This window comes from Rana temporaria, chromosome 11, assembly GCF_905171775.1.
Source record: "Rana temporaria chromosome 11, aRanTem1.1, whole genome shotgun sequence".
In the NCBI taxonomy this organism is placed as follows: domain Eukaryota; kingdom Metazoa; phylum Chordata; class Amphibia; order Anura; family Ranidae; genus Rana; species Rana temporaria.
This window is the reverse complement of record NC_053499.1, coordinates 132041282-132067356: the sequence shown is the minus strand read 5'-3', so window position 1 is coordinate 132067356 and position 26075 is coordinate 132041282. Positions and strand designations below refer to the sequence as shown.

Genomic DNA, 26075 nt, shown 5'->3' with positions numbered 1-26075 from the left:
TGTGAAATGGGGGCTTTGATGTGACGAGGGGCTCTGATGTGATGGGGGGGCTTTTTAAATGAAGGAGAGACTATAATGTAAAAGGAGGATTTTTGAATGGAAGGGGGGCTTCTGATGTGAAATGGGGTCTCTGATGTGAAGAGGGGCTCTGATATGACAGGGGGCTTCTGATATGACAGGGGCTTCTGATATAAAATGGGGGCTCTGATGTGAAGAGGGGCTCTGATATGACTGGGGGCTTCTGATATGAAATTGGGGCTCTGCTGTGACGAGGGGCTCTGATATGACGGGGGCTTCTGATATGAAATGGGGGCTCTGATATGACGGGGGGCTTCTGATATGAAATGGGGGCTCTGATGTGAAGAGGGGCTCTGATATGACGAGGGGCTTCTGATATGAAATGTGGGCTCTGATGTGAAGAGGGGCTCTGATATGACGAGGGGCTTCTGATATAAAATGGGGGCTCTGATGTGAAGAGGGGCTCTGATATGACGGGGGGCTTCTCATATGAAATGGGGGCTCTGATGTGAAGAGGGGCTCTGATATGATGAGGGGCTTCTGATATGAAATGGGGGCTCTGATGTGAAGAGGGGCTCTGATATGACGGGGGCTTCTGATTTGAAATGGGGGCTCTGATGTGAAGAGGGGCTCTGATATGACGGGGGGCTTCTGATATGAAATGGGGGCTCTCATGTGAAGAGGGGCTCTGATATGACGGGGGGCTTCTGATATGAAATGGGGGCTCTGATGTGAAGAGGGGCTCTGATATGATGGGGGGCTTCTGATATGAAATGGGGGCTCTGATGTGAAGAGGGGCTCTGATATGACGAGGGGCTTCTGATATGAAATGGGGGCTCTGATGTGAAAAGGGTTCTGATATGACGGGGGGCTTCTGATATGAAATGGGGGCTCTGATGTGAAGAGGGGCTCTGATATGACGAGGGGCTTCTGATATGAAATGGGTGCTCTGATGTGAAGAGGGGCTCTGATATGATGGGGGGCTTTTGAAATTAAATGGGGGCTCTCATGTGAAGAGGGGCTCTGATATGACGGGGGGCTTCTGATATTAAGGAACGACTATGTGAAAGGGGGGACGTCTGATGTAATGAGGGGGCTTCCGATGTGACGTTATTTCTTGGACCGTGTTTATTCATTCATTAAAATGTTGTTTATTTATTTTTAAATCTGTTTTTTCAACCCACAAATATTTGTAAAACACACAAAGTGACTCTTGTACTAAAACATTTGGAGACCCCCTGACCTAATATAACCAACCAACTAAAACATTTTTTTTAAAAAAATGTTGTCTTAAGTTATACTTTAATGATATTCCTGCAAATCCTCCGCTCGCGCAGTATAACACAAGATCGCTGACATCAGTCGCTCTCCAGCAACGTCTTTTGTAGCACAAATAATTTTTGGTTCTCTAAATAAACTTTTAGGATCTCGGAGATTAAAAGTTACCCGAGAAGCTGAGCCCAGAGAGCACAGGAGTGATAGCAGGGAGGCGTGCACAAGGGAGGGGGCAGGCAGTGAAATCCAATGCTGCCTCTAATGTGCATTGTATTGTTGGAGAATGCTGCTGCATGTTGCTGGGATGATCAGTGTGAGCCCCCAGCACTGAGTCCCACTTCTACTACCTGCCAGCAGCATCAGCCAGCAACCGGGCACCTTCCATCCACTGCATGCAGAGATGCCACCCGCCCCATCATGAAAAGGATACCCTGCCTATTGCTCTGCATGCCCCTTGGAGCGGAGTCAGGTTTGCATGCTTTGCAGAAGATGGATTACCTTGTCCTGATCATGTGGACCTTACCTGTCACTATACTCAAATGCACCTCTATGCCATTCCTGACAATCCTATGGATTGGAAGCTTAGATAAGGCAGGTCCTCTTTACTAGTAAAGGTCACCGCCAATTTGTCCTATGCCTGATCCATCACTGACCTCATCTCTTCTTGTCTTTCAGACGCTTCAACTCTACTGCCTATGTTGTGTGTCATTTGCAGCCACGTTAACTGGTGGCAGCGGGATGGGAGAGTTCAATCAAGGTGAGTGCGATCCATTTTCATTCATTTGCTTTGTCAGTATATAATGTTTTTAGCTTATTCGGTAAAACCCATCACGCACGTTACAATCTCCATACAATCAAGTTTAGATTTACCAAAACTACGTAATACAGTAAAACCTTGGTTCGCGAGCATAATTCGTTCTCAGAAACGTGCTTGTAATCCAAAGCACTTGTATATCAAAGCATTTTTTTACAGGGTATAAAAGAGAAGAGAGGCACCTTTAAGTTAGGGTGACCAGACATCCCCAGTTTCAGGGGACAGTCCCCTGATTGAGGACACTGTCCCCGGACCAAGTCTGTCCCTGGTTTTGTCCTCAGATTGGATTTAATAGGGGGCAGGGGCAATTTCAAAGACAGTCAGTGCAGAATTAAAATAAAAAAAAATAGAATTACACCCCCCCGCTCCGCCATGCCTACTAGCATAGGGGGGTTGCATTTTCCCATTATCTGTGCCCCTTTCTGATGATCATGTGTGAATATTTCTTCAGTTTCGGGCGCATGCCCATTCAGCTCCGCTCGCATGTTCTTCTGCCTTGGCTCAAATCCTGGCCAGCCACCTGCCTATCTCCTTGCCTTCCCTGGCGGAGTGATCTTCCTCCGCTTCCCACCCAGTAGTAGCCGAGGCCCGGAGAGTAAGACTTGAAAGGCTGTGAGGCGGGCAGCGACGGGCAGAGAGTCGCTGATTGTTGCAATTACTAGTAAAGAAAAAATATGTCCCCGGATTTCATTAAAAAAATCTGGTCACCTTATAAGTGTAGCGATAAGTTGCTAAATGCTGTACCTTCATTAAATGTAACCATATTGCTACACTTAGAGGCTCTTCTCTTCTTTTTTATACTCAGTTGTGACATGACGCTACTCTTATATCAAGACATTGCTTGTATATGAAGGCAAAATGTATTAAAACATTTTGCTTGTCTTGCAAAACGCTCTCAAACCAAGTTACTCTCAAACCAAGGTTTTACTGTATAAGGACCTACCTTATGTATCGTATAGCTCTCTATATATTTAGGCAGGGTCTTGTGTTACATACTTGTTGGTAGACCTAAAGCTGGCCATCGGTAGGTAGATGGATCGAAGTTTGGCAAGGGCTGGATTTCAGTCCACCTATGGCTGTCCAAATTTTGATCCATCTATCATGGATCCATCTATCACTCCTCTTGAACCGGGCTGTGGGCTGGTTCACAACAAAACGCGATGCAGAAAAGGCGTGCTCCGAATGCGTTTCCCACACCCCAGGTGAACATGCTTCCTTTGCAATCTGCATGTGGGTGTCAATGAATTGTTAAGGGCACCCCAAACGCAGCGTGTTTGCTGGCACCAAATTGCATGGTACCCCAGTTCCATGTGGTTTCACACAGTGCATTCCAAAAAAGTTCTGCATTCTAATGCGTTTTCTAGCCCATTCAAATGAATGGGCTGCAAAACCGAATCGCACAGGAACATGCTGGAAACGTGCACGTTTGAACATGTGCATCCTGGTGTGAACCAACCCTGTTGGTAAATCTTTGTTTGATCAGTGCCTGCAGCCAATTGGCTGCAATGCGGATCCATGTATCCTGGCAGTGGAGGAGTCCCTGCTGTCAGAATACAATAGCATAGCCAGGAGGATTCCTCCAACTACCTTATTTTTTTGGATGGGGGAATCCATTTGTTTTCTTATCGATCAGCACTCTGGCTGATAAAAAAATAAATTAACAAAGCTCTTAATTCACTCCCTGATCATCTCTCGCCTCGATTACTGCAACTCCCTTCTCATTGGCTTACCGCTGCATACTCTATCCCCCCTTCAGTCCATCATGAATGCTGCTGCCAGACTCATCCACCTTACCAACCGCGTCTGTCTCTGCTGCTCCTCTCTGTCAATCCCTCCACTGGCTTCCGCTCGCCCAAAAAATGTAATTCAAAATACTAACTACTACCTATAAAGCCATCCACAACTCTGCCCCCAGCTACATCACTGACCTAGTCTCTAAATACCAACCTAATCGTTCTTCTCAAGACCTCCTGCTCTCTAGCTCTCTCATCACCTGCTCCCATGCTCGTCTCCAGGACTTTTCCAGAGCCTCTCCAAGCCTATGGAACTCCTTACCCCAATCTGTCCGTCTATCTCCTTCTCTATTAGCTTTTAGAGGATCCCTGAAAACCCTCCTTTTCAGAGAAGCCTATCCTACCCACATCTAACAACTGTACTTTAATTTTGTCCATCTGATCACCCCCCACATCTACTACCCTTTGTTCCACTTGACCCTCCCTTCTAGATTGTAAGCTCTAACGAGCACGGCCCTTTGATCCCTCCTGTATTAAATTGTATTGTAACTGTACTGTCTTCCCTGATGTTGTAAAGCGATGCGCAAACTGTTGGCGCTATATAAATCCTGTATAATAATATTAAAAAAGATGGTCTATCTATGGCCGGCTTAAGAAAAAATGTACAAAAGATGATCCATGTATGGCTGGCTTAAGAAAAATTGTACAAAAGGTGGTTCATGTATTACCGGTTTAAGAAAAATTGTACACAAAATAATCCAAGTATTGCCGGCTTAACAAAAATTGCACAAAAGGTGGTCTATGAATGGGCAGTTTAAAAAAAAATTGTACAAAAGATGATCCATCTATGGCTGGCTTAGGGAAAATTGTACACAAGATAATCCAAGTATTGCTGGCTTAACAAAAATTGCACAAAAGATGATCTATGAATGGCCAGCCAAACAAAAATTGTACAAAAGATGATCCATGTATGGCCGGCTAACAAAAAATGTACAAAAAAATCATCCATCAATAGCCGGCTTAAGAAAAATTGTACAAAAGATGGTTCATTTATGGCTAGCTTAAGACAAATTTTACACAAGATAATCCAAGTATTCCTGGCTTAAGAAAAATTGTACAAAAGAGGACCCATCTATGGCCGGCTTAAGAAAAATTGTACAAAAGATGGCTCATGTATGGCCAGCTTAAAGCGGAGTTCCGGCCACAATTTCACTTTTTAAATATAAATACCCCTGTAATACACAAGCTTAATGTATTCTAGTAAAGTTAGTCTGTAAACTAAGGTCCGTTTTGTTAGGTTGTTACAGCATTTAGATAGTTTATAATCTAGAAATAGACCGTGGCCATCTTAAGTGTGGGCATCATGAAGCCAGACTGTATGACTTCCTGGATTTCAGCTTTGCATATCTCGCACATGCTCAGTGCACAAGCAATGTAATAGGTTTCAGTCAGGTTTGCAAGGACTACTGGGAAACATGATGCCTATCCCAGAAACCCTTGCAAATAGCCCAGGCAAATAAGGAGGAGGAAGTAATGAAGGACTACAAAATAAAGGTATTTACAAGCAACAAATTAAATAAAAATTGTCCATTCTGAACACTATGAGATTAGAGCATGCAGCACAGACAAACATAAAAAAATGGGTGGAACTCCACTTTAAGAAAAATTGTACACAAGATAAACTAAGTATTGCCGGCTTAACAAAAATTGCACAAAAAATGGTCCGTGTATGACTGACTTAACAGAAATTGTACAAAAAATAATCCAAGTATGGCCAGTTTAACCAAAACTGTACAAAAGATGATCCATCTATGGCTAGCTTAAGAAAAAAATGTACACAAGATAATCCAAGTATTCCTGGCTTAACACAAATTGTACAAAAGATTATCTATGTATGGCCGATTTAACAAAAATTGTGCAAAAGATGGTCCGTGTATGGCTTAAAGGGGTTGTAAAGGTAAAAAAAAATCCCTAAATAGCTTCCTTTACCTTAGTGTAGTCCTCCTTCACTTACCTCATCCTTCCATTTTGCTTTTAATTGTCCTTATTTCTTCTGAGAAATCCTCACTTCCTGTTCTTCTGTCTGTAACTTCACACAGTAATGCGAGGCTTTCTCCCTGGTGTGGAGGAAGCCTCTTGAGGGGGGAGGGGGCGAGCAGGAGTGTCAGGACGCCCACTAAAACACAGCTCCTTTCTCTATCTGCAAAGTAGAGAGTGTCCCGACTTGCCTGCTCGCCCCCTCCCCCCTCAAGAAGCTTTCTCCACACCAGAGAGAAAGCCTTGCATTACTGTGTGGAGTTACAGACAGAAGAACAGGAAGTGAGGATTTCTCAGAAGAAACAAGGACATTTAAAAGCAAAATGGAAGGATGAGGTAAGTGAAGGAGGACTGCACTAAGGTAAAGGAAGCTATTTAGGGGGGGGGGGATTCCTTTACAAACCCTTTAACACAAATTGTACAAAAGATGATCCATGTATGGCCAGCCTAACAAAAATTGTACAAAAGAATATTCATGTATGGCCAGCTTAACCTAAATTGTAGAAAAGATGATCCATGTATGGCAGGCTTAATAAAAGGTCAGAATATTCATCCTTTGCAATGTACAGTAGACTGCAGTAACCAATCAGCTGTGAGCCTCCTGTAGCCAGAGAAGTTATGAGATGATTTATAATTAGTTGTTGGTAATAACTTCACATTGCACATTGTTACTGTTACTAACTTTTGCATACAAATTTTTTTTATCGAAAAATGTGCTAAACGCTCAGACCCATTTACATTTAGGCCCCTTTCACATTGGAGCGGGAGCCGCGGTGGCGGTATATCGCCGCTAAAAATAGCGGCGCTATACCGCTGGGATTGCCGCGGGAATCGGCCGCTAGCGGTGCGGTATTAACCCCCGCTAGCGGCCGATAAAGGGTTAATACCGCCCGCAATGCGCCTCTGCAGAGGCGCATTGCGGGCGGTATTGCCGCGGTTTCCCATTGTTTTAAATGGGAAGGAGCGGTAAAGGAGCAGTATACATACCGCTCCTCTCACCGCTCCAAAGATGCTGCTGGCAGGAGATTTTTTTCTCTCCCGCCAGCGCATCGCCTCAGTGTGAAAGCCCTCGGGCTTTCACATTGAGTAGGCAGTGAAGGAGTTTTTCAGGCGGTATAGCAGCGCTATTTTTAGCGCTGTACCGCCTGAAAAACTCCTCAGTGTGAAAGGGGTCTTAGTACAGACTAAATTCCCAATGTTTTGCATCTAACCTGTTTTAGGGGCTTATGTATGAGAAGGGCGCTAACAGAAGAATGTCTTGTCGCCTGTAGCAATTCATGAGAGTCACTGCTTCAAACCATAGAATTTTGGAATAACAGCTGGAAGCTGATTGGTTGGGCAACAAGAATTGTTCTTTGCATACTTTTCAGCCCCTTTTGCGTGGAGCCAATGTTTAAGTTCACACTTGGGGGTCTATGTATAAAATAATCACAATTGTGCAAATTGGCCAAAAACAATATAGGCTATTTTCTCTTCTGAATGTTTTTTTTATTATTATTATGGGCAGTAATCAAAATGATGCATTATGACCACTAGATGGAGCTGAGAAGCATATAAAATAAATCTGTTTTTGTAAACAAGAGATGTACTGTTGCAGTTGTAGAGAATGCTAGAGGGAATAAGCAAATAGGGTTAACTAAACTGTGAACTTGTATGTATGCTTCTTGTCTGTGTTATATCCTCTTCCTCATTTTTATTATAATAATTTAATTGTACTGGATTTATAAAGCACCAACAGTTTACGTATTGGGCAGACAGTACACTTACTATACAATTTAATACAGTAGGAATCAGAGGATCCTGTTCCTTAGAGCTTACAATCATTTGCTGTAACTGAACATCAAATGTAAGATTGAAATGCCACATCACTGATTATTATTCCAGACTCAATTTTACCCCAGTATAGGGTCTGTTTATAAATTTTAAAAAAACGCAAGCCAACACATTTTAGGGTTCCAAAGAAACTCTCTTCATCAGGGCAGTAAGAGGTTTCAGTGTTTATGGCCTGAATTAAGGGTTCATGTTAATTTTTAGGTAGTGAGAAAGCGGGCACAGATTTTGTCAGCTGATCACATTACCCTTTACCCTCAATTCAGTCCATATACATTGTCCCGGATTTACAAAGCACTTGCGCCAACGTATCTCCAGTCACGCCACGTAAGTGCAAATATGCGCCGTTGTATCTGTGCGCCGTACCCAAAAACGAATATACGCCGACGTAACTTGCCTACGCCGGCGTAGGGTGGGCGCACATTTACGCTGGCCGCATGGTGGTGCTGCCATTGATTAGCCATTCAAATATGCAAATGAAGAAAATACGGCGCTTCACTTACCTGCGCCCGCCCGACGCAGGCTATGAGAGGTGCGCGTAAGTTGTACGTCCGGCGTAAAGTTAAGCCCAATAAAGGAGGTGTAACTCAGCAGCAGACATGTAAAGGTCTGCATCAGGGAACATAAGCCGGCGGTTTTTACGTAGTTTACGTTGGACGTGTGTCTGGATGGGCGTAGATTACGTTCATGGCGTAGGCAGTGAACCGGCGTATCTTAGGTAGATGTTTCCGACGTGGTTATGAGCATGCGCACGGGGATGCATCCACGACACGACGCATCGTACTTGTCTGGCTCTCAAACCATCATTTGCATGGGGTCACGCCTCATTTGCATGGCTTTGCATGAGGCAAGCCCACTTCCACCTACGCCGGCCTGCGCCTTCGAAATCTACACCACGCCGACGCAGCTTTGGGAGCACTGGCTTCCTGAATTCCATGCTTGCCTCTCTTCGCTGCGTCGGCGTAGCGTACATTGAGATGCGCTACGGCGGCATAAATGTGTGCCGCTGTCTGTGAATCCGGGCCATTGTTTCTATTTAAAAGCCCTAAGTAAAGGGGTGTCTTTGTACCCCTGGAAGACAATGGCTTCTTCTGTTTGATTTTCTCTGTGACCCTATACTGTAATAAAATTGTACCTGGACTATTAATCAGTAACGTGGAGCTTAAATATTATACCTGCACTACAAACCAAGGAATCTGCCAACCCCAGTACCCAGGCAACCTATACCAACACCATTATAATACTATTAGATAGTAACACCAATAGGAAAACCTCAGGGTCTACCACTACCTGTCTTAAAGCTAAAGCCCGCTGTTGCCTGGCGGCACAGGGCTGGTCCAGGCTCTGGAAGGATCCTGACATTATTTCCGGGATCCACCCAGCTGTCTGATTGACAGCTGGCTCCGGCTCTCAGTGCTTGGCTGAGAACCAAAACCATCTGCACCCACCCCTTCTCCTGCCTGGCGCTCTGATGAATGTTGGAGGGGCACTAACAGTCGCCTCTCTCTGCTCAGAATTGACCAAGATCTGAGCGATCAGTGGTTATGTGATCATCTTGCTTATAGCTGGCATCACACTGCAGCATGGAAGTGAGTATGTGTGTTTGTATTTTTTTAAACCCCATATTTCTCCTTTAAAGTGGAGGTTCACCCGGAAATGTAAATTTTTAACATTAGATTGAGGCTCATTTTGTCTAGGGGAATCGGCTAGTTTTTTTTAAAAACAAAGCAGTACTTACCGTTTTAGAGAGCGATCTTCTCCGCCGCTTCTGTGTATGGGCTGCGGGATAGAGCCGCACCAACGTTCGGCTTCTTTCGGCTACTCGTGACGCGATGGATGGGACCGTCGGAAGCCTTTCGGAAGACTGTCAATCAAATAGGAACGCCCAGTCCCGAAGACCCATACCCGGAAGCGGCGGAGAAGATCGCTCTCTAAAACGGTAAGTACTGCTTCGTTTTTAAAAAAAACACCCGATTCCCCTAGACAAAATGAGCATCAATCTAATTTCTAATTTCGGGTGAACTCCTGCTTTAAATGTAAAGGTGGGCAGAGACACCGAATTTTCTGGCTATAAGTTCCTGAATGGCATCTGCTCTCCTAGTGCAAAGAAAGTTAGATCCAGCCCAGATAGCAAGAAATTGTGCTGCAAGTTTGAAAATGACTTGCTAAGACTTGCCAGGCTTCCCAAGTTTGTTGCACAATTGCAGCAAGTCCACATTGCATGGCTCCAGATCAACTTTCTTTGCAAACATTCTGCAAGTCTGCTGCAAGTTTTGGATCAGTTACGTTGTGCAAAAGTCCTCCCACCACAGGGGTCACTGTGGCTGAATTTTCATGCTGTAGACTTGCAGAGCTCTTGCTGTAGACTCACCACTGAAACTTTGCTCTTGCTAGAGACTTGCCATTCAAATTTGCTACAAATTGGCAAAGGGTCAACTAGAACTTGAGTTTCAAATGTTCTGCAAGTGAACAAGTTGCCAGTGAAAACGTGAAAACAAGTTAACAAGAGTTCAAATTTGTGACAAGTTATCCTTGCTATTAGGGAGTGATTTCAGTAGTGCTTATTCTAGAGCAATACCCCACTTTTGTACTAGATCAGAATTCTTTAATAGGAATCTCCAGCCAAAAACTTTTTTCTAGTTTTGGATAAAGTGAAGAGAGATTAGAACCTCTATCTGATTATTGCTGTTTGAGACACCATTTGAGAGCAGGGCCGCCATCAGGGGGGCACAGGCATTACACCTGTAAGGGGCCCAATGGTCCCCAGGGGCCCGAACGCCCCCCTTTTTTTTATTTGTCTGACCCACCCACCTTTAGAAACTCACGGCAAAACAACAATTTACACAGCACTTTAGATATTTATTGTACATTCACATCAATCTCTGCTGTGGAGGAGCTTACAATTTAGTGGCCCTAACTCACAATACAAGGGCCAATTTAGATTACAGCCAATGCACCTACCAACATGTCTTTGAGCTGTGGAAGGAAACCAGTATGCCTGGAGGAAACCCAACCGAGCACTGGGAGAACATCCAAACTCTATCTGCATAGAGTTGTGGTTGGGATTCAAACAACCAACCCTAGTGTGGCGAGGTAGAAGTGCTAACCACTAAGCCACTAAATACTTGCACTCACTTTCTGCTAAAGCCTGAATCTGGGAACAATAAACGTACTAAGGTGTAAACACTTAAGCTGGCCGTAGATGGATCGTATGTCGGCCGATTCAGCAGGGACTGGCCAAGATTTTATCCATCTATGGGCCGGCTGATTGAATTGAAGTCGATCCATTGATAGACTTTAGTACAACCATCCTGTTGGATTTTTTGCAGTCTAGCCGGTTATAGGCACCAGCAGTAATCATTGTGTTCTGCCGGCAGGGAAGGCTTCCCGCTGACAGAACACAATAGCACTGTGGAAGGGATTTTCCCATCAACACTGATTGTGTTGATGGGGGAATCAAGTGCTTTTTTTTTTTACCGGTGGTTGAAGGAAAGAAAATTATATAATCTATGGCCAGCCTTAGACCCCTTTCACACTGAGGAGTTTTTCAGGCGGTACAACGCTAAAAATAGCGCTTCTATACCGCCTGAAAAACTCCTGCCCAGCAACCTCAATGTGAAAGCCAGAGGGCTTTCACACTGAGGCGATGCGCTGGCAGGAGATAAAAAAATCTCCTGCAAGCAGCACCTTTGGAGCGGTGAGATGAGCGATATGTATACCGCTCCTTCGCTGCTCCTTCCCATTTAAAACAATGGGAAACCGTGGTAATACCGCCCGCAATGCGCCTCGGCAGAGGCGCATTGCGGGAGGTATTAACCCTTTATCGGCCGCTAGCGGGGGTTAATACTGCACCGCTAGCGGCCGAATCCCGCGGCAATTACGACGGTATAGCGCCGCTATTTTTAGCGCGCTATGCCGCCACCGCGGCTCCCGCCCCAGTATGAAAGGGGCCTTACACATTCTGTTTCCTCTGTTTCCTCAAAAGCAATCCCCCCACCTTATACAGAAATTCTTCTACATTAGACCAATATGCTTGTTTACATGCTGGGGGATGTCCAGGGGTTGGACAAAATAATGGAAATAAAAACACAAAATCGTTACCTAATATGGTGTTGCTTTGGTGTTGGTGTTGCCTTTGGCATCCAAGACGGCCTGAATTCTCCTGGAAATTGAGAAATATAAGTCTTGGATGGTGGATGATGGAATCTGATACCACTAGGGTTGCCACATGCTCGGGAATCACCCGGACAGTCTGGGTTTTCAGTCCACCTGAAACCCGGACACATCAATGGCAGCCCAGCAGCACCTGCCCACCAATCCCCCTCTCCCCTCCCATCAGCTTCCAGTGTTTTTAATTATATTAGAGAGGGGATTCTATAACTGGGGTACAGACTGGCCTAGGGGGATTATACTGGGGGAAAGACTGACCTGGGGGGATATACTGGGGGACAGACTGACCTGGGGGGATGTACTGGAGGACAGACTGGCCTGGGGGATTATACTGGGGGACAGACTGACCTGGGGGATTATACTGGGGGACAGACTGACCTGGGGGATTATACTGGGGGACAGACTGACCTGGGGGGGTGTACTGGGGGACAGACTGACCTGGGGGGATGTACTGGAGGACAGACTGGCCTGGGGGATTATACTGGGGGACAAACTGACCTGGAGGATTATACTGGGGGACAGACTGACCTGGGGGGATGTACTGGAGGACAGACTGGCCTGGGGGATTATACTGGGGGACAGACTGACCTGGGGGATTATACTGGGGGACAGACTGACCTGGGGGATTATACTGGGGGACAGACTGACCTGGGGGGGTGTACTGGGGGACAGACTGACCTGGGGGGATGTACTGGAGGACAGACTGGCCTGGGGGATTATACTGGGGGACAAACTGACCTGGAGGATTATACTGGGGGACAGACTGACCTGGGGGGATGTACTGGGGGACAGACTGACCTGGGGGGGATGTTGGTGTTAGTGGGCTCTGAGGACAGGGTTGATGACCACTGCTCTTGAATATTGGAATATTGCTCTATTGGAATCCATGCGTCCAGCGCCACGCATGTAGATTAGGGGGTGGCTACAGGACAGGCAAAACAAACAATTACTTGGGGCCCCAAGCTGGCCTGGGGCCCCCAACTTCCCCTTCCCAGGATGTAGCGTGGCCGAGCTCCTCTTCCTTCCACCTGGAGTCCTGTCTGTCCGGCCGGGTACTGGGCGTGGTACAGGAGATTCAGTTTCCTGTTCCCGGCCGGACTGACAGGAGGTGCACACTGAGTGCTCACTTCCTTTCAGTCCGGCCGGGAAGACAGGAAACTGAATCTCCTGTACCGCATGGTACCCGGCCCGGGCACTATCTGATAGGGTACTGGGGAAGAGGCAGGGGGAAGAGGAGCTCGGCCACGCTACAGCGGCAGCCTACAGGGAAGAAGGGGAGGTAAGAATAGAAAAAAAAATTGTGTAGCGTTAACAAAGGCTTTGCATGCGGTGGGGGGGTGCTTGGGGGCCCCCATTTTGCTTGGGTCCCCCAAATTCCTTCAAACGGCCCTGCCTGCGCCTGCATTACAGACTGCCACTGCAGGTATGGTATCCCTGTACATAGTAATATTGGTCAACGTGGATCAATGTAACTTTATAAAAAATGTTATACCTGGAATTCTTCTTTATTGATGGCAAAATTGAATACTTTGACAAATGATTTTTCAGGATTTCCATACAAACAAAATTCTACTGGTGTGTATACTCAGCTTTACGAACTTCCATGCTTCTGTCATAACAGGTTCCCTTTAAATGTAATGAATTAATCAATACAAAAGCGAAATTTTAGCCTTAGGCGATTCCACTAGAGAGAACATGTTACACCTGTAACCCTTTCCTGGCTTGCCTAGTCTTCCCTACACTGTCAGGAATAATTTACTGCCAGGTTTAATGACTGGGCCTCAAGGTGGGGCTGTAAAGGCCTGCGAAATAATGAAATAATGACAGGTTTCCTGCATGCTATGCACAGCACACAACCGTGTTGCTAAGGAATTCTGCTCTGCAGATGTTGTTTCCTGCAGAGCCGGTTTGGGGAGCTCTGCTCTTCAATAATTCACCCGAGCCTTGATTTAGTGTGAAGGACTGATCACTAGACACATATTCATGTCCTAAGATGCTACATGCATAATGGCCACATGTGCCTCCCGAGCTATATGTACTGTCACATCTGCTGCTCTTATTAATCGCAGATGACTCGTCATAATAAAAGCAGAAGGTCACAGTCAGGGAAGCAGGGATTACAGGCTCGTCCCTGCAAGTCTTCCAGTAGACTTTCATTGTGTCATTCCAAGACCACTGGAATCTCAAAGAGAGGACCAACATATCTCCCAACTTTTCAACTTCAGAATGAGGGACAGATGAGCATACCCCCCAAACAAAGTTGTTGAGCGGGAGGGGGGGATGGGGGCACGGATCAAAGTTGTTAAGTTGTTGATCGGGGGGGGGGGTCCGCGGATCAAAGTTGTTGAGCGGGGGGGTCCACGGATCGTTGTTGAGCCGGGGGGTTCCGCGGATCTAAGTTGTTGAGCAGGGGGGGTTGTCGCCAAACGCGGGACCGCAGGATTTACCCCTGAATAAATGTTTGCATCGGCAACTCACCTGATCCACGCCGAGGTAGCTGACATGTTTCCTCAGCGTGTCTTCCGGGTATCGCAGCTCCAGCGCTGTGAGTGGCTTGAGCCGCGATGTCGTCACTCCCGCGCATGCACGCTGGAGATTTCTTTCCGGCAAGGTCTGACATCTGCCGGGCCTTCAGCCAAGAATCCCCTGTGTGCATGCGTGGCTGCAGTCAGCGGCTCATTGCGAGAGGAATATCTCCTAAGGCCTCGTACACACGACCGTTTTCCTCGGCAGAATCCATCAAGAAACTTGGTGGGAGAGATGTTTTGCCGAGGAAACTGGTCGTGTGTACATTTTTCATCGAGGAAACTGTTGAGGAACTCGTCGAGCCAAAAAGAGAGCATGTTATCTTTTTCCTTGATGGGAATGGAGAAAATTGTCTCGTTGAGTTCCTCGACAAGCCTAACAAGAACTCGATGAGGAAAACGATGTGTTTCGCCCGCCGAGTTCCTCGGTCGTGTGTACGAGGCCTAAACCGTATTTTTTTTACCTTCAGGTAAGCCTTATTGTAGCACTAACCCCAAAGGAGCTGCTGGTTTAGATTTGGGCCTGCCGTTACCTTACTGTTCCATACACTCGTTTCAGGGGTTCTCCTTGAAGAGTTGTCCATAAAAATGCCTGCACCAAACACAAAGTCTCTTTCAAGGGTTTTATTAAACAAAGTTCTCCAACAGAGGGGTAGAGGGATAGGGAAAGACTCAGGTACTTTTGCTTTGCCGATCACGGGTACAACTTAGATCCAGAGGATTAACTAAGCTCCACACTGGATTTCAGCAACCACCAGATAGGCCTACACTCACTGGCCTAGCAGCTGGTGCGAAACTTGTCAAAGTCTCTGTCACAGACTTGATAAGTGTCGTCAGGCCGTCCCACGATCTTCTGCCACAAGATCAAGTAACCAACTGTATACTTGGTATAGTTCCAACAAAAGTTACACAACTCACGGTGCCAAGATTCTTTAAGCCGGACCCGGCAGCACAGTGAGGCAGATCCGCCCGGGTACGTCCATCAATTGAATCCCACTGGTTCAGCTTCCTTCTGTAGATAAGGTAGCGAAGGACCATCCCTGGATCAGTAGGCCCCATAAACTCCTGGGCTGACTCTCAGTTGCTAGGCCTCGGGCCAGCCGGCCCCGAGGCTACGAAACAGCTCAACATCCCAGAGGCCAGGAGGGCCATCAGGTCGGGATCGGAAGACAAACCACGCTGTAACGGTCAGGGGTTAACACCGTTTACGATATTTCATTCCACCAACCCAAGACAGCTTATCCGACACTCCACAATCCAGCAGACACGATCCATATGGATTTTCCCAGAATAACGAGACACAAGCTCTGTTCTCTGGTTCCAAACGAATGAATACTTTAATGGTAAACTCAGCTCTTCTTATACAGTTAGCAACCAAATATGGACAATGACTCAACTCCACCCACAACATGACACAAGGAACTTCAATATACATTCCTTTAGATAATGACATTCAGATAATCTACATGAACTAATTACTAATCATTACCCAGACGTTCTGACTCCGCGATAAGTTATTCTCACCTGCTACACAATACACATTCCTTTGTAGACTTAAGTCAGACGTCTGACCTTTAGAGGGTGCTAAGTCACAACACATATTATCATCAATAAAACTTCACACAATGAAAGGTTCTTGAGAGGCGGACTTAATTAGCACAATAGACAATAGAATGCAATCACAGCAAGCTTTTATCACTACAGCCAGGTAGACTTAATTAGCACCTCAACAGTCTATGTACCACATTGAATGAGTCACTCTCCTATTGACCTGTTGGGGTATTTCGAGATATCCTGCAATACATGAATTATCATTATTGTCCCATCTCATGTAATTCATGATATAATTTCTCAGTCATCCTGTGCCTCTATTGGACATAGGATGACCCTAGACCCAAGAGTCATTATTGAAGCTGGCACAGGAGTACCCCACATCCTTCAAAAGTCTCTGGGTATCACGGGCCATTCCGTTACAACCGCCAAACGGTGTCTGTCCCTTAAAGCGGATGTGCGCTGAATTTTTTTTTTTAAAAGCCAGCAGCTACAAATACTGCAGCTGCTGACTTTTAATATTAGGACACTTACCTGTCCTGGAGTCCAGCGCTGTCCTTAAAATCCATACCAGACCTGAGGGGCCTGATATTGAATTTGGGGGGGACCCCCATGCATTTTTTTTTTGGTTTGGGGTTCCCCTTAATATTCATACCAGACCCAAATGGCCTGGTAATGGACTGGGGGGGGAGAGGGAACCCCATTTTTTTTGCAATTTTTGACTTTGATCTGTATTGCCGAACCAGTTCATTAATAGTCGCGAGTAGTTTTAAAATACTTTTTTTCGTTTAGAAATTACATTTTGTGCAGGGACAGTTCTAAATACGGGAAACATGCGTTACTTTACAGGCATAATATAGACACCCCCAGGTACGAAATTTAAAGGAATATTTCACTTTAAGCATTATTAAAATCACTGCTCCTGAAAAAACAGCGGTTTTTAAAACTTTTTTTTTGCATTGGTACATGTCCCCTGGGGCTGGATCCAGGTCTCCAAACACTTGTTATGACAATAACTTGCCTATTAACCTTTAAAATGATCACTTTTGATTTTTCATGTTCGTGTACCATAGACTTTAACGGTGTTCACGTGTTTGAACACATTCTTTGCCTGTTCGCATTTTCTGGTGCGAACCGATTATATTATTTAAACCCACAAGTGCTTTTTCCTTTATACTGACTTCTGACATTTACAGAGGCAACAATTTAAAAATTGGAAGAAAGGTTTAGCACTGGGAAACACTTTTTGAAAGATAAATAGTGCATTGTATATGCAACTATATAGATCAGACCAAAATGAGGGACAAATGAGGAGGAAAGAGGGACAGAGGGACTTAGTCCGAATTAGGGACAGTCCCGCAAAATCAGGGAAAGCTGGGAGGTATACAATATAGCTCCAATCAGATCTGAAAAAGCTATATGCTGTATAGATCTGAACTTAGCTTTTTATATACCGTATTTTCCGGCGTTTGTTACGACTTTTTGCATCTAAAATCATGCCCCAAAAGTCGGGGGTCATCTTATATGCCAGGTACCTGTCTGTCAGACGGCGGCCATCCATTATTCAAAAGCTGCGCCTCCTCCTCTGACTGTTCCGTGATAGGCGGAACACTAATTTTCCCAGCAGAGCCTCTGTTCAGTGTTCCGCCTATCACGGATGCCTTCTCATCCTCAGCCTCGGCCTCGGACGAGAGGACATCCGTGATAGGCGGAACACTGAACAGAGGCTCTGCTGGGAAAATTAGTGTTCCGCCTATCAGGGAACAGCCTGAGGAGGAGGCGCGGCTTTTGAATAATGGATGGCCGCCGTCTGACTGACTGACTCTGCAAACAGGAGAAGGTAGGGAGATCATTAAGGCAGGGAATGTAATGGCACAGTGAGGCATGTATAGATGGCACAGTGAGGCATGTAAAGATGGAACAGTGAGGCATGTATCGATGGCACAGTGAGGCATGTATAGATGGCACAGTGAGGCATGTATAGATGGCACAGTGAGGCATGTAAAGATGGCACAGTGAGGCATGTATAGATGGCACAGTGAGGCATGTATAGATGGCACAGTGAGGCATGTATAGATGGCACAGTGAGGGGTCGTCTTATACAGTGAGTATATCCCAAAACCAACATTTTAGCTGGAAAATTAGGGGGTCGTCTTATACGCCCAGTCGTCTTATACGCTGGCAAATACGGTATATATTTTTGGGGGATATTTATTATAGCAAGAAGTAAAAAATATAGCTTTTTTTTCGAAATTGTCACTCTATTTTTGTATATAGCGCAAAAAAATAAAACCTCAGAGGTGATCAAATACCACCAAAAAAGCTCTATTTTTGGGGGAAAAAAGGACGTCAATTTTGTTTGGGAGCCACATCGCACGACTGTGCAATTGTTAGTTAAAGCGACTCAGTTCCGAATCGCAAAAAGTGGCCCGGTCATTTGGCAGCCAAATCCTCCGGGGCTAAAGATGGAAAAATAGATATAGATACTTTTGTCTACAATATAAAATAGATACGTAAAAGGACTGTTTACATTAACATATTGGATGTTGCGTTGGGTGGTTGACTGCTGCCGAAAAAAACTGCAGACTCAGCATTCTTTAACCTGTAAGGGCTTCCCAGGATTACTGTGTAACGGCCTAATATGTTTGATAGGCAGAGCATGAACAGAGCAAAACCTTTACACTCGGCCTTAAATCATTTATTTGCTGACTCTTATTGTACCGACTGGATAATCAGCTGAACCCCTGGTGGTGACAAATGTTTGTCTGAAGGACTTTATTGTAATCACTCGCCGTTTAGTTTGACTAATCCTCTTTTTATACCAAAACATAATGACAGGATCCCTTCTTGACCTCTATTGTTTTGATTGAGTTGTCAGAAAGCAGAGTGTGCATTTAAAGAGACATTAGCATAAAAAGCCTTTTAATTGTTTAGATGGGAGTCAGAAGACTAATAATGGTTCCATACAGCTGCAGATGTACAAGGGATTCCATATAGTCCATTTTATCCTCTAGAATTATTTTTTTATTATTATTTATTTTTGGTAGAGATGTATAAAAAGGGAATTTCAGCGATATCATTGAAACAATACAGCATGACCGCTTTATAATGATTATGTTGCTAAGTGCGTGGAACTGTAAGGAGATAAAAGATAAATTAAATACCAGATCCTTATATTGTTGTCTACGTCTTTGAAGCCATCAACCTCTGCCCTGCAGTGTGAAGTGTTTTAAGCTGTTAAGCTAAACCACCATGACCCCTAATACAAATTTATTGCTGGTGAGTGAGAGAAAACAACCTTGTGAATGAGGTCTTGTTCCTGGTAAATTTTAAGAATAAAAACTAAGGGGCAGATTCACATAGAATCCGCGGCGGCGTAGTGTAAGCCATTTACACTACGCCGCCACAACTTACTGGAGCAAGTGCCGTATTCTCCAAGCACTTGCTCCGTAATTTGCGGCCGCGTAGTGTAAATGACCCGGCGTATGGCCGCGTAATTCAAAAGGGGCGGCTTGTATTTAAATTAAGCGCGCCCCCGTGCCGATCGAACTGCGCATGCGCCGGCCGTAAAAATAGCCCAGTGCGCATGCTCCAGCTCACGATGGAAAACGTCAATGAAGCCGACGTGAGCGTCATTGACGTAAAGTCCTATTCGACTTAGTAAAACGACGTAAACGACGGAAAAAGACGACGCTGACCCGACGCCATACTTAACATGGCATACGGCGGACTGACGTAAGGTTACCCCTCATATAGCAGGGGTAACCTTACGCTTACGGAAACGACGACGAGGCTGCGCAAAATCGTTCGGGAATCGGCGTATCAGGCTCATTTGCATAGTCAAATGAGAAATCAACGTAAACGCCACCTAGCCGCCAGCGTAGAATTACATCTAAGATCTGACGGGGGAAGTGACTTACACCTGTCGGATCTACGCCGTATCTATGCGTAAATGATTCTAGGAATCAGACGCATAGATACCCGGGGCCAAAAACAGAGATACGACGATGTATCTTGAGATACACCGTCGTATCTCTTTTGAGAATCTGGCCCTATAGCTGTCCACCTACCAAAAGACTAAGGAATATTTTGGGCAGGGAGTCATACTATGAAATCTAGATCTCTAAACTTTTATCCTTTCATAAACAAGGGAATTAAACAAGTCTGTGATATAATGAATATTACCCGGACGCAGTGGCGGCTGGTCCTCAAATTTTTTGGGGGGGGTGCAAACGGAAAAAAAATTGCAGCCTCACTGTGCCCATCAAATGCAGCCACTGTGCCATCAATTGTCACCACTCTGCCATGCCATCAAACGCAGCCACTGTGCCATCAATTGTCACCACTGTTCCATGCCATCAAACGCAGCCACTGTGCCATCAATTGTCACCACTGTTCCATGCCATCAAACGCAGCCACTGTGCCATCAATTCGCACCACTGTGCCATGCCATCAAATGCAGTCCCTATGCCATGCCATCAAACGCAGCCACTGTGCCATGAATTGTCACCACTGTTCAGTTGGGGAATGGACAGGATAATTTTGGAAATAGTTGCTTGGCAGAGAGGAATAGGTAAACCTTTCTGCAGCATTTATGGCAAAACTGTAAAGACAAATGCCTTGTAGGTGGAATAGTATTGTCGTCAGACTCATCACTGTGCCCTTTAATTTTCGCCGCTGTGCCAATTGTCCCCATTGATGTCACTGTGCCCCTCCCCCCCCCGCCTGGAACTTACCTTTACTGGAGTCAGCCATCCACGTCCTCGACCCTCGCCTCGATGTCTTCTCCCGCCCTCAATGACGCTTCAGCCAATCAGGTTACCGGTAGCCAGAACCGGCCAACCAGATTGGCTGAGACGCCTGTCAGTCTTATCCAAGGAGCGCACATACCGTGCGTTCCGAGGATAAGCTTCCGGGGACCAAAGGGCTGTACTCTGAAAGCCGCTGGCTCTGATTGGCACTTCCGTACAGCCAACCAGCTGCCGTTATTCAGCTAGCTGGCGCTCAACATCCGGCCAGCTGAATAGTGGGCGGCAGCAGGACAATAACATAGATTCATGCAATGCATAAATCTATCTTATTAGACTCAGTGGCGGTGAGAGCCAAAGGGGGCGGCGCTCCAGCGCCCTCTATGGACGAACCGCCACTGCCCGGACCCTTATGCCTTGTACACACGATCGGATTTTCCGTCGGGATAAACTCAGACAGATTTTTGTGACGGATTTACGTTCAAGCTGTCTTGCATACACACTATCACACCAAATTTCGGCCACCAAGAACGTGGTGACGTACAACTCTACGACGAGCGGAGAAAAATTAAAGCGGTGGTTCACCCTATAAAAAATTTCTAACACTACATCCAGCCCAGTTCTGCAAATAAAATAACACTGACCTTTTTTTTTTGTCGCCGTAGATAGCGCTTATCCTTAGAATTCACCACAGCTTCCAGGTAGGGAATCCCGCGGGAGTGGGCGTTCCTATTGACATGCCAATTGATTGACATGCTAAACGACGGCGCATACAGCGCGTCACGACTTCCCGAAAGAAGCTCGGGTCGGCTCGGCTCTATTCGGCGCCTGCTTGGACTGGCCAAGCATGTCTCCAGACCTAAACCCTATTGAGCATCTGTGGGGCATCCTCAAACGGAAGGTGGACAAGCGCAAGGTCTCCAACATCCACCAGCTCTGTGATATCCTCATGGAGGAGTGGAAGAGTACTGCAGTGGCAACCTGTGAAGCTCTGGTGACCTCCATGCCCAAGAGGGTTAAGGCAGTGCTGGAAAATAATGGTGGCCACACAAAATATTGACATATTGGGCCCAATTTGGACATTTACACTTAGGCCCCATACACACGAGAGGATTTATCTGCGGATACGGTCCAGCGGACCGTTTCCACGGATAAATCCTCTCGAGGATTTCCGCGGATTTCTATGCGATGGCGTGTACACACCATCGCATTGAAATCCGCGCCGAAATCCTCTGGCGATGACGTGTCGCGCCGTCGCCGCGATGATGACGCGGCGACGTGCGCGATGCTGTCATATAAGGAATTCCACGCATGCGTCGAATCATTACGACGCATGCGGGGGATCCCTTCGGACGGATGGATCCGGTGAGTCTGTACAGACCAGCGGATCCATCCGTTGGGATGGACTCCAGCAGATGGATATGTTCTGCATGTCAGCAAATATTCGATCTGCTGGAATCCATCCCAGGGGAGAAATATCCGCGGAAATAGATCCGCTGGAGTGTACACACCATAGGATCTATCCGCTGAAACCCATTTTCTGGGATTTATCTGCGGATGGATTCTATGGTGTGTACGGGGCCTTAGGGGTGTACTCACTTTTGTTGCCAGCGGTTTAGACATCAATGGTTGTGTGTTGAGTTATTTTCAGGGGACAGCAAATTTACACTGTTATACAAGCTGTACACTCACTACTTTATATCGTAGAAAAGTGTAATTTCTTCAGTGTTGTCACATGAAAAGATAGAAAAAAATATTTACAAAAATGTGAGGGGTGTACTAACTTTTGTGAGATACTGTAGATCTAAAGCTTCAGTTAAGGTTATATATAGCTAGGGATCTCAGTTTTTCTTTACTTGTTTCAAGCACTGGAAGCCCCTTTCTAGGTTCTAGGCATGGAAAAGGAACATATTGGGTTGACCGGCTTTTGTCCGGGTTGGCACTACGGGATATGTATATTGGATTTTGTAATATACACAATATACCGTAAATTATAAATATTCCAAATGAGGATAACAAAGGTCTCTGTTCTTTCATCAGATTACGTGTTTGTCACCCCTGTGGAAGTGGACTCCAGCGGCGCTTACATCTCACACGATATTTTGCACAGCAGTAGGAAGAAGAGATCTACGCGAAGTTCAAAGGCTTCTTCCATGCATTACAGAATTTCAGCATTTGGACAGGAACTACACTTGGAGCTGCAGCCTTCCTCTCTGCTGTCTAGGGAGTTTGCCGTACAAGTTCTGGGTAAAGATGGATACCTAACAGATGTGGAACACAGCGTAGAGCCATGTTTCTATCAGGGATTTATCAGGGATTATGAGAACTCTTCCGTTGCTCTATCAACATGTGTGGGCATGGTAAGTCATTTTAAACACCTGTAGCTTTTCTTTTGTCAAGGAGGACTAATTTCAACTCCGTGACCGTTTGTTAGAAAGGGTTCATTTGAAGATGCTTTTGACCATGCATTGCTTTATTTTTTCCATATATCCTTGCATTTAGAGGTACATGTCAAGCAAAATTAATCATTAAGGGCGAGATTCAGGTTCATCGGCGCATCTTTGAGCCGGCGTAGCGCATCTCATATGTGCTACGCCAACGTAACATTGAGAGGCAAGCTGAGTATTCACAAAGCACTTGCTACCATATTTACGCCAGCGTAACGTAAATAGGCCGGCGTAAGCCCGCCTAATTCAAAGTAGGCAGGTAGTGGGCGTGTTGTATTAAAATGAGGCGTGACCCCATGTAAATGCATGGCCGTACGAACGGCGCATGCGCGCGCATGCTCAGAATCACGTCGCATATACTCCCTAAGATACGGCGGCTCAATGCTTTCGACGTGAACGTAACCTACGCCCATTCAATTACGACTTACGTAAACGACGTAAAATACGACGGCTTTTCCGACGTCCATACCTTAACATGACTTACCCCTGGTTCATGAGGGGTAAACTTACGCCGGACGTACGCCTTACGTAAACGGTGTAGATTACTGCGACGGGCGTAAGTACTTTTGTGAATCAGGGTATCTTCCCCATTTACATATTCGACGCGTAAATCAATGGAAGCGCCCCTAGCGGCCAGCGTAAATATGCACCCAAGAAACGACGGCGTAGGAGACTTACGTCGGTCGTAGGAAGTCAAAATTCAGGCGTATCTTGTACTGTGAATACAGCGCATAGATACGACGGCGCATCCTAGAACTTAGGCGGCGTATCAACAGATACGTCGGCGTAAGTTCTCTCTGAATCGGGCCCAAAGTGTTACTAAACCCAGGACCCTGCATTCACTATATCTGGCCTACCACAGTACACAGAACATGGAAATGCAATGATTTTAGTAAATATATACTGCAAAAAAAACTTTTCCCATCAGCAATATATAGCAGTCTTGTGACTTCTATCAGTGTCTGGTTAAAGCTAGTAGGAGAAGTTTTTATACTGCATTGGCTGTCCTATCAGGATGCAGGACCCTTGACCCTCTGTCTGGACATGCTGATTGGCCCTGTGCTGATCACATGCACTCTCCTAAGAAAAGAAAAACTCTCTAGCAATACAATACACACCAATGCAGAGGATTAACCCCTTAGGTTCCACATTGAGTATAACAAGCATGCTGATGTTAACATTTTTTAAAGTGTCTCAAAGCCGCCAAACAAATTTAAGTTGCTACAGGCATTAAACATCACTATGCAATGGCTGAAGAAAAAGTCGAATGGTTGCTGAAAACTTGCATCTTCGATAAACGAAAGCAGAACCGCAGCCCGCAGAATACTCAACTCCGTTTCAGCGATGCGACTGCTGCATCCCTCATTGGCCGCTGACATCTTTTCCCAGGGTTTCTTCCGGGTCCTGGGTTTACAGCCTCATGAGTGGCAAGTGGGGATGACTTGACTCCCATGTAGAGGTCGGCCGATATATCGGCCGATATTTGGCCGCTTTTAAGAAATCGGCATCGGCCGATTATTGTAAAAAAATCGGCCGATTTTCGGCTGCCACACTAAACCCCGCTCCACTTACAGCAGCACGAGAAATTAATCCTTCAGCCACGCTGCTGGTAGCCTGCGCCTCGGCCCCGCCCCCCCCCCCCCCCCCCACACACACACCTCGTGGGCTGTAGCAGAAAGCAAACATGTCACAAGCCCGAGCAGCTGCAGTAGTTGTTTGTGCGAAGAGATCACACTTGTAAAGCTTCCTGCATGCTGGGACGGTGGCGGGATTACTGAACATAGGCTACGGAGCCGTAGCTAGGTAATCTTGAATTCTATGCATTAAGGTAAAAAACCTTCTGGGTGCAGCTCCCCCCAGCCCCCTTTATTCTTACCTGAGCCCCATCTCGATCCAGTAATGTGCATGAGACCATCGGCTCTTTGGGGTGTCTCTCTCTCTCTCCTCATTGGCTCACACAGCAGTGGGAGCTATTGGTTCCTGCTGCTGTCAATCACAGCCAGTGAGCCAATGTTGGGAGAGCAGGGGGTGCGGCTGTGAATAGACACACAGAACGGGGCTTGGGAGCAAGCCTATTTGAGTGCCCCTTAGCAAGAGACGTGTTATTAGGGACAGTCATCGGGGAAGGAGGGGGGAGAGCCACAACAGCTGGCGTCCAGTCATTTCAAGTATGGATTAAAAAAAGTATATATCTATATACTGTTAACAAAAGTACTTCACTTTGTCTTGTTATCAACCTCCTGTAATCCCCTGCATTACTGACCTTACCAGTATGCTGCTGATCCTTTAATGTCCAGTCATAGGTTTTGATTGGTCTTAGACCAGACTATACCCGGGGTGTCTCAAAAAGTTCAGGACCTGTTGTGCTGTTTGGTGGGGTTGTTTGGATAACCATACTGACTGTACAGACTCCTGTTAAGACAGTTCCCATGTATGTAGTTCAAATGTGTATTATCTTGTTTGTCTGGTGTTCGTCTCTAAATACATACAAGGGGCTAGATTCAGAAAGAATTTACGCCAGCGTATCTATTGATACGCCGCGTAAATTCAAATCTGCGCCGGCGTATCTTCTTTCTGTATTCAGAAAGCAAGATACTCCAAAATTAGACTAAGATCCGACTGGCGTAAGTCTCTTACGCCGTCGTATCTTAGGGTGCATATTTACACTGGCCGCTAGGTGGCGCTGCCGTAGATTTCAGCATAGAATATGCAAAAGAGCTGGATACGCCGATTCAGAAACGTACGTGCGCCCAGCGGATTTTTTTTCCGTAGTTTGCTTAAGGCTTTTTCCGGCGTAACGTTACTCCTGCTATATGAGGCATAGCCAATGTTAAAGCGGTGGTTCACCCTAAAAAACAAGTTTCTACTATGAAATCCAGCATACTAGCGTGAGCTACAGTATGCCTTTATTTAAATTTTTTGCGCCG

At 45.9% G+C, this 26075-nt stretch overlaps 1 protein-coding gene across 1 annotated transcript in view; it reads left to right on the top strand.

The window, feature by feature from the left end:
• The first annotated feature begins 1590 nt into the window (after positions 1-1590).
• The window catches only part of ADAMTS18 (ADAM metallopeptidase with thrombospondin type 1 motif 18), a 137646-nt gene continuing 113161 nt past the window's right edge, over positions 1591-26075 (top strand). Inside the window, exons 1-3 of the mRNA XM_040329173.1 lie at positions 1591-1884; positions 1969-2050; positions 22742-23061. Of these exons, the coding sequence (XP_040185107.1) occupies positions 1711-1884; positions 1969-2050; positions 22742-23061 (576 nt within the window). The 5' untranslated portion in view covers positions 1591-1710. The remainder of the gene's footprint in view (positions 1885-1968; positions 2051-22741; positions 23062-26075) is intronic.